Source organism: Symphalangus syndactylus, chromosome 13 (genome assembly GCF_028878055.3).
Source record: "Symphalangus syndactylus isolate Jambi chromosome 13, NHGRI_mSymSyn1-v2.1_pri, whole genome shotgun sequence".
Taxonomy (NCBI): Eukaryota; Metazoa; Chordata; class Mammalia; order Primates; family Hylobatidae; genus Symphalangus; species Symphalangus syndactylus.
The window spans coordinates 73,530,568-73,549,456 of record NC_072435.2 but is presented as its reverse complement, the minus strand read 5'-3'; the positions used below and the strand labels follow the sequence as shown (position 1 = coordinate 73,549,456).

Sequence of the window (18,889 nt, the reverse complement as noted above, 5' to 3'; positions counted from 1 at the left end):
GCATCCTCCGCCTCCTGGGTTCAAGCGATTCTCCTGCCTCAGCCTCCTGAGTAGCTGGGATTACAGGTACCCACCACCACACCCAGCTAATTTTTTTTTTTTTTGTATTTTTTGTATTTTTAGTAGAGATGGGATTTTACCATGTTGGCCAGGCTGGTCTCGAACTCCCGACCTTGAGTGATCCACCCACCTTGGTCTCCCAAACTGCTGAGATTACAGGCATGAGCCTCTGCACTCAGCCTGGAATATTATTTGTAAGGAGCTTCAGGTATTATTTAAGAATCCTATGCAATTTACTGTCTTCTTTCAGTCTCCAGTGGCAATTTCTGAACATACCTTTTGTTCCGCTGTCATAGTTAGACTTTGCAATCGGCCAGTCATATTCCCTAAGCTCTTTTCAAAAGCTGCTACAAGGTGAGCCTGTGAACAGAATGGAAGAAACATAGTTTAAATGTCAGAATCTTATGTGGATGGATGAAAAGCCTTCATTTTACAAAATGCTTAATTTCATGTGTTCCAACTCTTTAAATACTATGACTATCATAATTAGCTCTGACTGGTGACTCTTCTTTAACACACATTTTCATTCATCTTTTCTAAGCTTTGTCTTCTTAAAATCAGTGTTTCAGTCTCCTGACATTTAATGTGAGTTTAACTTCTGAAAGAAGATGGTATTTTGCAAGTAATAACTCCTTCTGACTTGCACATCATGTAGAGATTTGACACTCAAAATGTCGAATATAAAGTTCTGATCTGCCAAGTTTTTAGACTTAAAGCCCAAAAAGAGGTCACTGAAATGGACAATGGACAAATGTTCCTCATTTTTATACTTTCATGATGACCTTTGCAGATATTGTTAGCTGCTCTATTGTAATGATACGCTCCGTCAAGTGTCAGACATCTGCTGACAGCTAGAACATTATCTTTACTCTTTTTCTACTTACAAAGAATCGAATCGAAAAGAGTTATCTTTACTTTCCAAACTCTTTTCAATAAAAGGGCTTTTCTACTTCATATCCCCTTCAATGAAGGAAATGTAGGTAAGCCAGTTAGAAATAATATTCCATCATATTTTATTTCACAGTAAGCTTTTGTGGCTTTCGGGTTTTATTTTAAATATCAGAGAATTATACATATTGTAGTACATAACTATAACTCTTATGATTAAGAAGTATTTGACAATTTTATTAAAGCTCAAAAATAGGCCAGCTTCCATTTGCATGCCCTTATGCAACAACTTGAACCCAAAATATTAAAATGAAGAGGCACTTCAATCTCTCACCATGGCCTGAGGTAGAACTACAGGTACATTATCTCAAACTGATAAAATTTTATTGTGTCCCTAAAAGGATATACGGACTTAATATTTTGCAAACTAAGTCTATAATAAACTATACCTATATATGGGGCAAAATTTGGAAATCTTTGGCCAAAAATTATTTTCTTTTTGAAAGACATGAATAAGATGACTTAAATAAAATATATCTCCATGTACTTATAGCAGAGTTGAAATGCTGAGGCACCTACTATCAAATGGATCACAAAAATCCAAAGAATTAAGGCTTATTACTTAATAATGGAAATATATTCCATTATTGGTAACAGTTAGAATGTGCATGTTCCTTCCATTAGCATTATGATACAAAGGTGCATGTTCCTAGCTCTGAATTCATCCTGGGATGCCTTTCTTTACCTGATACTGCAATATGGAGAAAAACAATTTGTAGAGAATACATCTACTAAAGTTTAATCCATCAGAACAACTCTTTGTTATCATTTTCCACTCCTTCCCCCTTCCTTCTTTTTCTCCTGCCCCTCTTCTTTCTCTGTCTCACACACACCTACCCACTCTCCACACACCCTTACCCTTGAGATTTATACACCAAATTTGTTAGCAGATTTAATTGAATAAATACCACTAAAAAAAGTATCATAGTTTAAAAAATTTTCAGTGACAAGCATGGAAAGTGATGATATCAGATCTAGTAACTGAAAAATTAGCATAAGGCTATGCTCATTTTTTCCTATATTTTAACTTTTAATTATTTATTTTATTCTTTTACTCAGTGTCTTGCTGCCACCCAGGCTGGAGTGCAGTGCCACAACCCTAGCCCACTGCAGGCTTAAACTCCTGGGCTAAAATGATACTCTTGCCTCCGCCTCCCAAGCAGCAAGAACTATAGGCATGTACCAACATGCCCAGCTACTTTTTTTTTTTTTTCATTTTCTGTAGAGATAGTGCCTCACTCTGTTGCCTGGGTTACTCTCCAACTCCTGGCCTCAAGTGATTCTTCCCACCTTGGCCCCGCCAAGTGCTGGCTGGGATTATAGGTGTGAGCCACCACACCCGAATTTTACCTTTTCAACTGTGGAAAAATCCACACATATATAAAAGTGAACAAAATGAAAACAGCCCCCTGACTTATCACATAGTGAACATTCATGCATTCACCAGCCAAGTCAAGAAATAGGACATTTCAAGAACCAAGAAACTCTTCTTTGTCCCTCTCTTATCATTATTCCCTCTTCCTTCCCCAAAGATAACCTCTACATAACTTCTGTGGTAATTATTTTCTTGCTTTTCTTTATAGTTTTTCCTACCCAAGCTTACACTTTTAAGCACTATGTTTCGATATGCCTGTTTTAAAAACTACCCAAGGGTAATCAAATGGCATGATTCTTTTGTGGTTTTCTTTTGCTTTACGTGGGTTTTGAGATTCATCCATGTGGTGTGTAGCCTAACTTAGTTTTTACCGTATAGTATTCGCATATGTGAATTTATAATATATATGCCCATGATGGTCATTTCAGTTTAACCTGTTAGAAATATTCCCACTATGCCTATAAAATTGGTTACTAAAACCTAAAACTAAAATTGTGTGTTTCCTTTTAAAATAAGGAAAATTATGGCAGAAACCCTTTATTAGCACTTACTAAATGAAATGTAAGATTTTACTCAATATTTCAGTTTTCATTCTCCTTATAGTGGAGAAATGTAAGGTTTAATCATTCTACTATGAATCCTTAAATGTGAAACTTGAAGAAAATTACTCTCCTTTACCCTTTGTGCATACTTTATCAGTTTAATATGAATTAAAATTTAACAAAGAAATCGGGATTGTAAAGAGTATGCTGTATAAACTATATTACTTACATTTTGTAGCTATAAGTAACCACAAAATATTTATGATTAGAATGGCAGTTTGTAATTATGCATAACAAACTTATAACTGGTTACTAAAGAACATTTTGAGTCATGTTGTTTTCAATGAAATGTATGTTATGATTATATTAGTGAAAAACACCTACAACCATCTGATCTTCGACAAACCTGACAAAAACAAGCAATGGGGAAATCTGAAAAAACAATTAATAAATGATTCTGGTAGAACTGACTAGCCATATACAGAAAATTGAAACTGGACCACTTCCTTATACCTTATACAAAAATTAATTCAAGATGGATTAAAGACTTACAAGTAAAATCCAAAAACTATAAAAACCCTAGAACAAAATCTGGGCAATATTATTCAAGACATAGGTAAGGGCAAAGATTTTATGATAAAAACTCCAAAAGCAATCGCAACAAAAGCAAAAGTTGACAAATAGGATCTAATTAAACTAAAGACCTTCTGCACAGCAAAAGAAACTATCATCAGAGCGAACAGACAATCTGCAGAATGGGAGAACATTTGTGGAATCTATCCATTTGACAAAGGTCTCATATCCAGAGTCTACAAGGAACTTAAACAAATTCACAAGTAAAAAACAAACTACCCCATTAAAAAATGGGCAAGGACATGAATAGACAGGATATGAATAGACACTTAAAAGAAGACAGTCATGCAGCCAACAAACATATATAAAAAAAAAAGCGTAACATCAAAGCCACAATGAGATACCATCTCACAGCAGTCAGAATGGTGATTATTAGACTCAAGAAATAACAGGTGCTGCGGAGGTTTCTGAGAAAAATGAATGCTATTACACTGTTGGTGGGAGAGTAAATTAGTTCAACCAACGTGGAAGACAGTGTGATGATTCCTCAAAGATCTGGAAGCAGAAATTGACCCAGCAATCCCATTACTGGGTATATACCCAAAGGAATATAAATAATTCTATTATAAAGATACCTGCATGCATTATGTTCACTGCAGCACTAGTCACAATAGCAAAGACATGAAATCAACCCAAATGCCAATGATAAACTGGATAAAGAAAATGTGGTACATATACACCATGGAATACTATGCAGCTATAAAAAGGAATGAGGTCATGTCCTTTGGAGGGACATGGACGGAGCTGGAAGCCATTATCCTCGGCAAACTAACACAGGAAGAGAAAACCAAACACCACTTCTTCTCACTTATAAGTGGGAGTAGAATGATGAGAACACAGGGGCACATGGTGGGGAACAACACACACTAGGGCCTGTCAGTGGGAGTTAAGGGAGGGAGAGCATCAGGAAGAATAGCTAATGGATGGTGGGCTTAATATCTAGGCGATGAGTTGATCTGTGCAGCAAACCACTATGGCATATGTTGACCCATGTAACAAACCTGCATATCCTGCCCTTGTACGCCAGAACTTAAAAGTTGAAGAAAAAAAATATTGTCTTAAGCTTATCTCACCTTGGTTTAGTTTATCAGATTAACATTGTTACTTTAGAAGTTATGAGAGGCTAAATTTCTCACTCAATAGGGTAAATGGAAAAGGAGGCAAATAAGGGAAAATTTTTCTACTAATGATAATCTTTATCACCTTAATGAAGAGAAAATGGAAAGTAAGACTGATTAAACTTATAGGGTATCACATCTTGTCTGAGAGACTCTATAAAACGACTTTTAAAAAATATGGATTTTCAGGGGGGTTGTTAATGACAGTTTACTTGGTTCTGATTTTTCCTTTAGCAGTTGCATAATTTTAAGGTCAGAGTAAAATTGTATTAATATGATGATAAATATCCCCTGACTTGTGTTAGGTGAAGTCTATAAAGGTAATAAAATAGACAAGACTGAGTATTAGTAAAGGGAATATGATTTCAATCCATACTCTCTTTGGTTTTGGAATCATACAATGTATTAGGTTGGTGCAAAAGTAATCTGAATAGATATGTAAAGAGAATTACTATGATGCCACCCAACAGGATGAAATATCATTATACATAATGTCTACATTTTATTCCTTCATATAGATTACAGAGACAGCCCACTGACAAATTAAAAACACTCTAGGCATATATATATATATATATACACACATATATATTTATATTATATAGTAATATATACTATATATAATATATAGTAATATATACTATATATTATATAGTAATATATATACTATATATTATATAGTAATATATATACTATATATTATATAGTAATATATATACTATATATTATATAGTAATATATAAATATATAGGTGCATATATAGGCATATAGGTATACCTAGAGTATATATATTATATAGTATTTTATATATGTATGTTATGAAGGTATATATATATATATATATACACACACATACACATATATGCCTAGAGCATTTTATTATTTATATGGGAAAATATTTTGTAAATCATGTATAAATATATAGTATATTATGTATAAATACAAAACATATATTATGTGTAATATATATTTACCCATATAAATTTTATATATATTTAAGACTTCATGTTTTAAAATTAGTAGTTAGTTGAACCAAGAATGATTCTGCAACATAAAGTTTCACATTTCTTTTACACTATAAAAAATTGTCCAAACACTGAAGTGTTTCTCATTAATAATATGTATACAATTGTTTTCTCTTAGAAGAGATGCAAAAAAGCAAGAGTAACTAGCAAATTTTATGAAAATATTAAATAAGCAAAGAAGTAGAACACAATCTCAAAATACTCAAGAGATTTTTGGTTAAAAGACTTATCTGCTGAAAGGCAAAAAGTACCTTTTGTTTTCTTACACATTCATTCAGTAATGTCTTTAAAAATGTTAGTAATAACTAGCCTTGTGTCCATTTCCAAATTATGTAATGGCTGAGATTTGTAAAGAAAATCCGTTAAAAGACAAACAAAAGCATCCCACCTGACCCAGCTGCCCGAAGGTGTGGGCGAGAGGCCAGAGGCTACCTGGCTTATTGTTTGCTATGACCATTTATTTAGTTGCCTTTCCTTGTGTGGCTTCTGTTTTCTTTCTGTTTGTTGGTGAGTTATTGATCAGAAAGGCCAAGCAATAGCGCCTGCCAATATAACTGCTCTCCTTTCTAAGGACATGCTAGTAGAATCAGCTTAACACTTTACCTGTGGTTTTACGCAGCTCTGTCCAGAACAACTTTACAAAAGGGAGGGAAGGCTTAATACACATTCTACTGAACAGGGGCTTTACTCTGCCAGTCAAATGAGAGGTGAGCTAACTAGATACTCTTTTGACTTACCATACCCCATTTGGGCAAAGGGAAAGAAATGTATTTTAACAGAGACACAGATGCATTTCAAATTTAAAAATTAAAATACAGGTTATTGTTTAGAGTCCATATAAATGTAATTATGCCAAGTTTAAATATGTGATATACCAATTAATACATAAAAAACACTCCAAATAAAGGAAAAGCACGTAAGCTATGGCAGAACGTTTCATATACAGAGTAAAGATGAATATCTGATACTTAAAAATGTTGTTAAAAACAACTGATTATTTCTTAGAAACAAACTCATTGAAATTCATCCCTATAAATTATAGCTATTAGATTTCTAATATAACAGTTTCTCACTGTGGGGGCTGCACTCACATTTAACCAAAAGGTAGAAAGTTTACTTGTACTGTGAACAAACTAGTAAACAAAGACTTACTTTTACTTTCAAACAGGAACTGTAGATTTAAAAAATCCTTGATTATACTTAAAATATCCTATAAATAAGTAATTTTACCAAGTCCCTATAATCAATTTAAGTACATGCATGTTAAAAATATATGTGTATATTATATACATTAACAGATATTAACTCAGATGAAATGAAACATTCTGAACGAAATTTAAACACAGCACTTCTTACAACTGAGGAAAAATCAAGTATTAACTAAATTATTTGATGGCTGATTATGATGTATGAAATCTAAAATGACATTATAAAGCAAACACAAAGAAAATGAATGAGTTCAAAATGACTTGTAGTTAATAGGTGATTTGAGAGTAATTCAAATTCCTGGATGTGTAAAAAGGATTATTTCCTTAAGAACACAAATGGCCAGATATATACAAAATTTTACCCCCTATAGTTATAACAATATTATCAAAATGTTTAAAATATAACTGACATTAAAATTGTTTAATAGTAATTTATATACATTTCCATTTATATAAATTCCCAGATACTGCATTAGTCTAAAAGAGAATTTTAATAAACTTTTTTTAAAAAGTAGATGATAGTGCATATCTTCATTACCTGTACCTTTTGACTCTCATTCAATTTGTACATTTTTACAATGTAAAATATTTTCCTATTTTTAGTCAGTAAATGTATTTGACGGTAAGAAGCTTCGACAGTCCCTATCACTACCAAATAAAGAAGCACTAAAGAGTGGATTAAGGTTGAAACACCTGGGAAACTAAAAGCAAGATATTTTTTGAAAAGAACTGTGGTAGATCTTTAGGTGATTTATATTTTAGTTTGAAACTAAAATACCCCAAATAAAGAAAAAGCATGTTACATTATGATAGAACACTTCATATACTGAGTAAAGATCAACATCTGATACTTAAAAATATTATTTATACATTTTAATACATTATATCTTTTATAATTATATACACAAGAAGTTGCAAAGACAGCACAGGGAGGTCCCTTGTATCCTTCATCCAGTTTCCCCCAATGATTATATATCTTATAAAATTGTATTATATATCAAAGCCTGGAATTCAATATTGATTTACATTAATAGGTTGACATATGTGGATTCATGTAATGGCCATCTCATTCAAAATACAAAACTAAGGATCTCCCTCTTACTGTAGTCACACTACCTCTCTCTCTCCTCCATCCTTAACCCTTAGCAATCCCTAATCTGTTCTCTGTTTCTTTAATTTTTGCCATTTCTGGAATGTTATATAAATGGAATTATACAAAATTTGACCTTCTATAACTGTCTTTTTTTCACTCAGCATAATACCCCTGGGATCCACCCAAGTTGATGCACGTGTCAATAGTCATTTCTCTGTATTGCTGATTAGAAGTCCATGATATAGATGTATGAGAATTTGTTTATTAACTGGCCTATTAAGGGATATTTTTGGTTGTTTCCTTTTTTTTGGCTATTAAAAAATAACGCTGCTATGTACTGGTTTTTGTGTGGATCTGATGTGATTTGAGAAGGTTTCCAAATTACATTAAAAATTGTTTAAAGGAACATAAAATAGGATATATATCAGTCTCCCATCAGTGTGCAAAAATTAATACTAATGGTAACACATACAGCTGAGTGGAACCTAGAGCAATTTGGGCATTTGTCTCCAAGACTAGCACATTTTAAATTAACACAAAGACTAGCATGAATTATCTATTTGGCACTGCTGCTTCTAGTCTGTGTTCCTTATTTTTATTTTTTTTTAAATTATTGTTCCCCTAGGAAAACATTATAGATTTTTTTCCCTAATTGTGCTCTTCCTTCATTTTTTAAAGCCACAGATATGCTGGATGTTCCGTTATGTATTATCTGCATATCTGTGCTTTTCACATAAAAAGAGTACTTAAAAAGAATACAAGAACCTGTTTTCACCCTTTGTTGGTCACATTAACACCCAGCTGAGAATTCATGCCCTAAAGTCATGAAAACACATCAGTGAAAATAGTGTGACATGCATAATTAGAGCAGACGAGGTGGGTAGCAAACTGCTGGAACCTTTCTAAAATTATTCCTCCATTTTCAAACAGCAGCACAGAGTTGACCCCAAAGATTATTCCCCTATGTTAGAATTTAGTTCCGTATGCGTGTGTATGTGTGTGTGTGTGTGTGTGTGTGTGTATGTGTGTAAGGAAGCTTTTGCACATGTGTATTAAGTATATATACACATTAGCATATAATAGAAAAATGTTGAAATGATACACAAGAAACCAATAATCATGAGTAAGAATGAGATTCTCAGAGCAAAAAAAAAACAAAAAAAGTGAAATACCATTTCAGTTTTTTCTTTTGAAGACAATAAACATCATTACATTTTAAATGGAAAGTATCAGCCCATCTTCCACTATGTCTAGCAGCCATTTATTATTCCAATATCTGAATTATATGATGAGATCAACCAAGAGACATTAAAAATAAAATGAAACCCTGAGTAATCATTCAAGACATCTGCAAGTATCCGGACAATCTAATAAATAAGGTCTGCCACTGAGCCTTCCTCATTGCAGATAAACACAACCCAGGAGGTTCTGGCATTTACATTGTTGTACTTCCTTGGGTACAAATTCAGGAACCTAGACAACAATATTTCACACTTCTATACATGTAGCCTATATTATAAAATTTACAGTTGCCTCTGGACTATCTCTTTAAAAACATAATAAGGTTAAATAATACTGTTATTTTCTCATATTGCTTAAACAATTATCTAAAACCTGCTATTATTTTCAGGAATCTCCTAACAACATCTATAAAAAATAAATAGAATAAATCCAAAAATTAATTCAATTCTCCCAAATTTCAAAAAATAAAATCAATTCAAATACAGTGCTAAAATGAATACATTGTGAATGAAATGATACGTATACTTAGAATTTATATTGCACGATGATAACTTTTAAAAAATTTTAAAATTGCTCTTATTCAAGTCTTATACTGTAGGTCTGCACCTGCTCACTCTTGAAATATCATGCTTTGTCTAGGAGACAGAAAAACTCAGTAGAGGAGCAGAGGGAGGGGTGTGGAGGCACAGAGCAGGCCCAAAGCTAGGCAGCAGAACTGAGCAAAGGACTGTTGAGTGACAGAGGCAAGACATATGGCAAAATAGCAGGCATTTCCTTACCCCTCACTGCTGTTCCTAACACCATTGCTCCTCAGGACTGGGAACAATGCCACATTTCTCCTTTATCATTCTGCATCTACTCTGAGTGCTCCCTGACACAGTGGAAGATATTCAGTAAATGTTTATTTAATTGACGGTCATCATTTCTGCCATCCTGGGCTGCTTTGGTGCCAGTAAAAGTGTACCCTTTTAAATTGCTATGAGAAGGCTGCCAAGGTTTTTTGAGCAAACCGTATCTCATCTACAGTGTAGCTAAGCTATCCCTATTTAGACCTAAGTTCACCTTTTAGAATTAACTGGATGCTTAACTAATTGTTCAATACATTGAGATGAAGGAGGCTGGGCACATGAATATTTTATCTTCCAAAGTCAAACACTAACAACCCCTCTTACATTGTCAGAGAATCTTATGCAAGAGGAGCAATAAAAATAGCAAACAAGAAAAGAAGTAACCCATATGGCTGTTACTATTATTTCCAATCTTATTAGAAACAACAAGCCATTTTAACCATATTGCTGCCTCTCATCAGTTTGGATTTACATTTTATTACTGAGTAGGCAGAAAATGTTAACTTTTTATGAGTCCTGCTAGTTAATAATTTAAGTCTGTATCAGGCACTGAAAGTCTGTAAGTTTTTTACTAAAATGGTTCCATTTTACTGTATACAAATTTGTTGTAATATATTTTAAAAATGAAGTGACTTACATTTGCTGAAAGCTGAGATGTGAGGGTAGCAACTTTTTCTTGTGATGCAACCAGCTCTCTCCGCAGTTTATGGATTTGCTGAATGCAATTAAAAAAAATCAATGGAATACACAAATAGATTTTTACTTAAAACCAAGAATTCAAACCAAGAAAGCAAATACTGTATTTAGCTCATTCTAACCCCATTGTATCAGCACCAACTCCTGAAAATAAAGGATATGAACACTGACTCCACAGTAACAACAAATGTCATTCAAAAGGAAGGATTATGTGTCAAACTCAAATCTAAAAATCAAAGTATGCTTACTTGCTCCATTTGCCATCCCTCAAATGGCAAATGACTCAAGAGCAGTTTACCCTCTGTATTGATTCTTCTCCTTCTAGAAAAACTGTGGTAATAAAACTGTAGAAAAATATTTTCTTTATAAAAACTGTATACACACACACACACACACACACACATATTTTTCTTGTTCTTTTTTAGTAAAAGATACTCCATGTTTTTTTTTTTTTTTCAGAAAATCTTAGGTTTTTTTTTTTTCCTCTGTACATTTTAATTTCTCATAGTTTGAAAACTTCTCAAAAGCTATGGAATACCCTGCAATCACTGAAACTTGGGCTTAATTCAACATTTAATCAGTTCACATTTGAAATGTTATTGGCAAGAGTTTTAATGACCGCAAAGAAGCCTTCACAAATCTGTATCATGACCTTTATTTAGTGAGTTATTCTTAGCTCAGAGACGCTTTATAGCTTATCCACATCTTAAAAATCAGGGGGAAAATGCAATGATAGGTGCAACTAATTAGATGAACCAATATAATATATATTCTAAAGTATCTTTCTTTTTAGTTAAGTTCACACTCCAATAAAACTGAAACAAAAAAGGGTAAGGATATATTATATCATGTTTAAAGTTTTAATTCAAGCACTTTCTGCAGTTTATTCTGCATGTCTCTTGTTGTGACTAATAAGTATTGAACATTTATAACAATCTGACACTAGGTTCTATAAGTATATATCTGGTCTCAAGGGATTTCAGTTACTCGGATGTTAAACATTCTACTTTTGGTACTTCTCATTTCTTCAAAAACAAGTCTTCTATAGTTGTAGTTGAACTTTTGGAATGCTGTCTCAGTTTGAAAGAGCATTCTTGACATAGTTTATTAACTGTCTAGTTTTTGCCCCTGGGCATTAGATTTTGTTGAAAATAAATGGTGGTCAACTGAAACACTAACAAAGTAGAGAACTCTAAGCTGGAAACAGATAGTAGACATTTATATAATTTTACCAAATGTGATTCTACTTCATTCCTGTTTTTGTTTCCAAAACAGATACACCCCAGTCTAAAATAACATTTGCTTTACACTTATAAGATAATGACTATGAATGATTTCAGAAAATACAGCGTCTATTTTACTCATAAATGAATCCAAACTCGAAGAGCATTTCTGAAATTAAATAGTCTCTATTACATGATTCCAGTATCTTTAAAATGTAATCCAGGAAACTGTAAAGTGATTGAAATTGTTTTTTTAAACCATAACCCATGACAGAGCATCAATGATAATTGATAACTACTACTAAGGCAAATAGATGTAGCATTTCCATGCTTCAGTAGCTATACTATGATCAATGTTAGAAGCTTTGTCATGTCCATGTGATGTAAATAAAACCACTTTGATTTTAAAAAATCATATCCACTCTTTGGTTCAGAGATTATAAAGAAATATTAGTTTAATCAATACTTTTCAAATATTTTTAAACATAGCACAAATTTTATTTTTAAAGGCTAATAAAATAAGACTTCAAAGAAAGGAATACTTTTGCAAAAGCTGTTGTTAAGGCATTTTTTTTTCTCTGTTGTCTGATTGCCTCAATGTAAACCAATCAAACAGTCATTACCTCACCTTGAATAAAGTCATAATTAAAGTCCTCCTGCTCTCTTTGACCAGGACAAATGTTTTACCAAGGGAAATTAAAATAATATTCTCTCCTGATTGCAGTTTGATTTGCTCATGAGTGCAACCAAATATGTATTTGTGAAACACGTGATTAGAACAATAGGTGACACACCACACATAAAATGGCAATTAGGGGGAACAAGATAATGACACAAAACAGATAGTCTGAGATGCTGGTATCCTGTGTTGTGGAGGCTTGGTGCCCAAGTTTCAACCAGTATCCTATGCAGATGGCCTCACAGGGAGTGGGGAAAAGACTGTAATAAAATAGGAAGACCATAGGCCTTCATTTATCAATGATTTAAATGAGTGCTTACTATTATAGACAACTTATTAGGTGTTCAGCTAAGACTCAATCTAGAATGTGAGAGGACAGCTTGCCATACAAACTTCCTTTCATTTTATTTTTAAGAGGCAATATCAAAGACCATTTATCAACTAGCTGCCTTACTTCACCAGTCCCGTGGAGTTCTGCTATTGTATCACAGAGCCCTCTAGTGGTCACAACACTAATTTCATCATGAATGCAAACTAAAACAGAAAATATTAAAATATTGCATGTTTTTTTTTTTTTACCTCTGAATGAGCCTTTTCTTCAGCCTGTAAAACAATAAAAAGAAAGACTTTAACTATAAAAACTATTTTCAATTAATTCCACAAGTATAAATGAATAAAATAATCATGATGTATTTTTTATTATCTACTATGAGAAGAATGGAATGAAATACATAAAGTTATTAAATTGAAATAGTACAAGCAAGTTACTTTAGAGTTTAATATAAATGTTTCTTAATACATAAACTATAAGGTATTCTTAAAATATAGGTCATTTGATCCATAATATTCCTTTAAGCAAAAGATAGAATTAAAAGACTCTAAGATGTAAATCACAAGCAACATAAACCAAATAGTTATAAAATTATACTCTAAAAAAGATGGGTGCATGAAAACTTAAAATATTGAAGTATCTTTCATACAGATTGTAGGAAACAGACTCCATAAAATTATAGAGACCTCTAGCCAAGGTTTAGATGTCAGAATTTTATTCTGTGATTTACCGATCACAAACAATGTCAAATAAAGCTGGGGTAACATACAAACCTCTACTGATAACCACAGATAATTAACATTATTTACTTCTATTTTTTCTTTCTTTAATGATTATTAATAATTTTGATTATCACAAGTCAGGAAAACACTTAAACACTGAAAACACTGAAACACCCAGTGATAAAAGTGTCTGGCAAACATTTTTGGCTTATGCAGCTTATGGAAAGGAGGACTGCCATAGGAATTTGCAGGGTGTTTTTGACTTGACTTCCAGAAAACTCCTAGCTCTGTTTTTCTTCATCATGCTGGGCTGCAAAATGCCAGAAAATGAGTTATGTGCACCATTACATTTGGGAAGCTCCCTTATTCTGGGAAAAGCTGAAGAATGCATAATCTTGTTGAATAGTACAAGTCTGCTTATTGCCATAAGCAGATCCAAAGCTGAAAAACAATCTCTTATCTTCTATGTCTACTTTTGGGATAGTTCTAGATTAATTGATACAAAACTACCTGAACTGTTTTTTTACTGCTTTTCTTTCAGAAAACATAAAGCAAAGTAGTCTAACCATCAGGATATATTTTATTTGCCAGCAACTCTTTTAACCTGAGCTTTGTCTTCCCTATATTTTCTCTACCTTTAAAAATATGTAAACTTAGTAACATAGTGGCTAAATAATAAAGTGGCTAAGTGGTAGAATCCTAATAGCCTTTATAAGAAAACTGTTTTAAAAAGCAATCTTGAATAATTTACATCTCAATTTTAGACTTTTAAGGAAAGATTTTATTTTTCAGATCCTAATAATTTTAAGGTTTTATACATAGTTTGGTTTTTGAATAAAAAATAAGCAAGGAATATTAAGATAAAAGTTTCATTGTCTTAAAACATATGGCACAATTAACTATGTAACCATGTCTATTAGTTTTCCCTAGTACTTTGCTTTTGTTTTTGTTGTTGTTTTCTTTTTCTTTTCTTTTCTTTTTTTTTTTTTTTTTTTTTTTGAGACAGGATCTTGATCTATCACTCAGGTGCACTGGCGCATTCATGACTCACTGTAGCCCACTGTGCCCGGCCTACTTTTTATATTTTTTGCCAGTTTATTCTGCCCAGTCCTGCTTCTAGGCTTCCTAGAATTATAGAAAGCTGGTAAAGATTCAATAATCAATAAATAATTCATGTATTTTTTAATAATAATTTAAAAAAATTAAGAAATATACTCATCGCATTTTTGTTAATCTATAATAGTCCTGTTACATATACTAGTAGCAAGCATAATCATTAAATATCAATTCTATACATGCTGTATAGCATGACTTTTTTCACTACCAGTTTTTCAAAACTATTATTTGCTTTAACCTTTGCCTTCTTTCATACTCTGTGGTTATTAATACCAGGTGGGTGTTACCACAAAAATAAAGCAATGAGCAAGAATATTAATATTATATTTTTTTCAGTAGCTTAGGTGTGGGATTAATGATCTCATGATGGAATTGGATTATTTGCCATTTTTTTTACAATGGTTTTGAGCAAGCCCTATGTCCTGGAGATGATAAAAAATATGAAACACTTGACTGAATAAAGATGCTTTTATTTATTCTGTAAGCCAATAGGTGGCCATTTATCCATTCAAATTTATTAATTAAAAAGTTATAACTTTAGTATTAGCTATTTGTTAGGCAACATGTTAAAGAATCCACAATGAATCAAAAATGACACTTGCTCTCATGAAAATATACAAATTAGAATTCAAATTCAAAACAGGTTAAATAAAGTTTTTAATATACAGTTAATCAAAAAACATCTATTGCAGGGATCAAAAATTTAAATGCCTAATAGGACAAGGCTTATAAAGAATAAATGGACTTGAAGTATTTAAATAGTCACATGACCTTCCCTGGCTGTCTTTCATTTTCCCATTTGACAGCAATATAAATAGCAAAGGGTATTTCTTTCTCATGAGGAAAGCAACAGCACAGTGAAAACTAGCCACCCAAATTTAGCTTCAGCATCAGGAAGAAAAGCATTGGTGGAGGCTGTGGCTTCCTGAGAGCCCATGCCAACATCTAAAGGGGTCAATTACAGGTGACTGAAAACCCAGAGGAATTTCATCTTAGTATTGCTAGATATTCCATAGATATTCCAATTATTTTTAAAAGGAATTTAAAATTTTGAATTTTTTAGATAAAAGCTCCATATCTCACAATATTTCACAGTGTTGGCTTAGATTCCCTCTCCCTCTCCCTCCCCTCTCCCTCTTTTCCTTTTTTTTTTTTTTTTTGAGACAGTGTTTGGCTCTGTTGCCCAGGCTGGAGTGCAGTGGCGCTCACTGCAGCAGCCTCAGCCTCCCAGGTTCAGGCGATTCTCCTGCCTCATCCTCCCAAGTAGCTGGGATTACAGACGTATGCCACTACGCCAGGCTAATTTCTGTATTTTTAGTAGAGACGGGGTTTTGCCACGTTGGCCAGGCTGGTCTCGAACTCCTGACCTCAAGTGATATCCACCTGTCTCAGCCTCCCAAAGTGTTGGGATTACAGGCATGAGCCACTGCGCCTGGCCTTAGATTTCAAAATAAACACACAAACCATAAGTTTGCCAAAGGTAACACCTCTGCAGATCAGGTTAGGCTTGTGATTTCCAAACAGTTTGCAGACATCCTGAGACAAACGGGATAGATCTAGCTAACATTTTCAAATTTTATTTTATAGGTATAGTCCAAAGAAATTTGGCAACTTGCCTGATGTCACGCAATAATTTCTTGATTGAACTAGGCAAGAATGCAAACCAACTAAGTCTCTATTGAGAGTTATTAAGAAGGCATGAAAAATAATAATAAGTTGCTTTTTCATTTGATAGTTTAAAAAGCATTTTCATAGGTATTTTCTCATTGCCAATTAAATCCTAATGCCTGATCATGGAGGACTGGGGAAAGAATGACTCCTCATCTTTTATGATTTTTCTCTTCAGTAGTTCCCCAAATATTCACTTATTTGAATTATTTTACTACAGTTTACTTGTCAATTCAAATATATCATTTTCATCATCTCAAATACAACTCTTTCAATTTTCTAATAATATCACCTTCTCATGTGGCTCGATCACCTAATCCATTCTTTACTCACTTAATACTAGGATCTACCTTACCTCCATATATTGGCCTATAAATATATGTTATATATATATATGTATATATATACATATTCTATTTTAATCTATGTTCCCATTTCATATTCTACTCTTAAAACAATATTTCTCATGTATGCTTTCTAATTATCCTCATCATTTTGACATCCCACTCCTATCTACAAATGTACCCCTTGGGTTCTCTATAAACTTGCACTATCCAATCTAGTAGCTGCTAGGCACATGTGGCTATTTCAACTTAAATTAACTAAAATAAAAAAGTCAATTCATCACTTTGCCAGATATACTTCAAATAATCAATAGCAACATATGGCTCATAGTTACTATATTAGTGTAGATACAGAACACTTTTATTAACACAGACAGGTCTACTGGACACTGGTAGACTAGTAATCTGTTTTTTCTTAAACTCATGATCCTTTTCTTGAGGAATACATTTTTCAAAAAAATCTTTAATACTGGGATACACAATAGTTATATATATTTATGGGGTGCATGTGGTATTATACAAATATACGATGTGTAACGATCAAATCTGGGTAAGTGGAATATCCCATTCTTCATTTAGGAAGAATATCATTTCTTCCTGTTAGGAACATTCCAAATCTTTTCCAGCTATTTTGAAATGTACAATAAATAATTGTTAACTATAGTCACTCTATTGTGCTACCAATAACTAGACCTTATTTCTTCTAACTGTATTTTTCTTTCTTTCTTTTTTTTTTTTTTAGTTTTTCTTAGGTTTCGTAAAGGTAGTTTTATCCAAATATTAATTATTGTATGTATTTAGAATAATAATGATGCTACATCTTTTGACATTACACATAGATTTAAATGGCAATGGTTTAAATCAGAATACAATTCCCCAACAAATGGCAGTGCTGGCCCAACAGGAGAAACACTAAGTCTTAATATATTTCTTTTATGTGTTTTTTTCATGCGTGTTTATATATTCCTCACTTTATCCATTTTCACAAAAAGTACATTTACCTAAACACTAATAGTGATTTCTTAATTTCTAGAAGCTATGGGCAATTTTAATCATTGAAAGGAGAGATAAGAAAAATATTACCTCTGCCAATAACAGTCTGATTTTGAATGACTATGTAAGGCAGTAAACATATGAGATTAATTTATAAACAGAAGGTTCAAACAAACATTTGAACCTAATGATAATGAGTGAAAAAATTACTGCCCATGATGCTCAGTTGATCAGTGACAGCAGAGGCTATGAACTTTTCATGAACCTTACAATACAGGATTAGGGCTTATTCATAGTACTCAAGTCCCACTGAGATTCAGTAGGCTGCTTTTAAATATACCTCACGGTTAACCTAGCTCTAAAACGACTCACTCATAAAATATAACTTCCTGTAGGCTACTTTTAAAAAAAGATAGAATTGTATTTAACAAACAGAAAAACTCTCCTGGTCAAAAATGAATTACAATTTCACACATTTGCAAAAGATCTGGAAACACTGGTATTTTTCTCTTAATAAATAAGTTTCTGTCCAAGTGTGCTGGTTTACACCTGTAATCCCAGCACTTGGGGAGGCTAAAGCAGGAGGAATTGCTAGAGGCCATGGGTATTGATCAGTCTGATCAATATAGCAATGACCTCGTCTCTAAAACAATTTAAAAATTAGCTGGGCATGGTGATGTGTGCCTGTAGTCCTAGCTGCTTGATAGGCTGAGGCAGAAGGATAACTTGAGCTCAGGAGTTCAAGGTTGCAGTGAGCTATGATTGTGTCATTGTACTCCAGCCTGGATGACAAAGCAAGACCTCAACCCAAAAATAAATAAATAAATAAATAAATAAAATAAAATAAAATAAAAAGTTAAAAAAATCACACTCTTTCAAAAGGTATATTTAAAAAAATCTCTCATTCTTTTATGCTTTTACCCTTTACCCTTACTGCTTTTACCCTTCAATAATCCTCTCAACAGGATAAACTTTAAAAATGAGGAGAAAATACTATAGAACAATTAACAGTCATGGCTCAGAGA

The 18,889-nt window shown here is 32.8% G+C and overlaps 1 protein-coding gene across 9 annotated transcripts in view; it reads right to left on the bottom strand.

The window, feature by feature from the left end:
- The window catches only part of NAV3 (neuron navigator 3), a 908,101-nt gene that overhangs the window by 53,497 nt on the left and 835,715 nt on the right, over positions 1 to 18,889 (bottom strand). For all 9 annotated transcript variants that reach the window (XM_055236272.2, XM_055236270.2, XM_055236266.2 and 6 more), the window contains 3 exons: positions 13,270 to 13,293; positions 10,730 to 10,807; positions 337 to 420 (listed from right to left, as the gene is read on the bottom strand). In XM_055236272.2, coding sequence (XP_055092247.1) covers positions 337 to 420; positions 10,730 to 10,807; positions 13,270 to 13,293 — 186 coding nt within the window. The remainder of the gene's footprint in view (positions 1 to 336; positions 421 to 10,729; positions 10,808 to 13,269; positions 13,294 to 18,889) is intronic.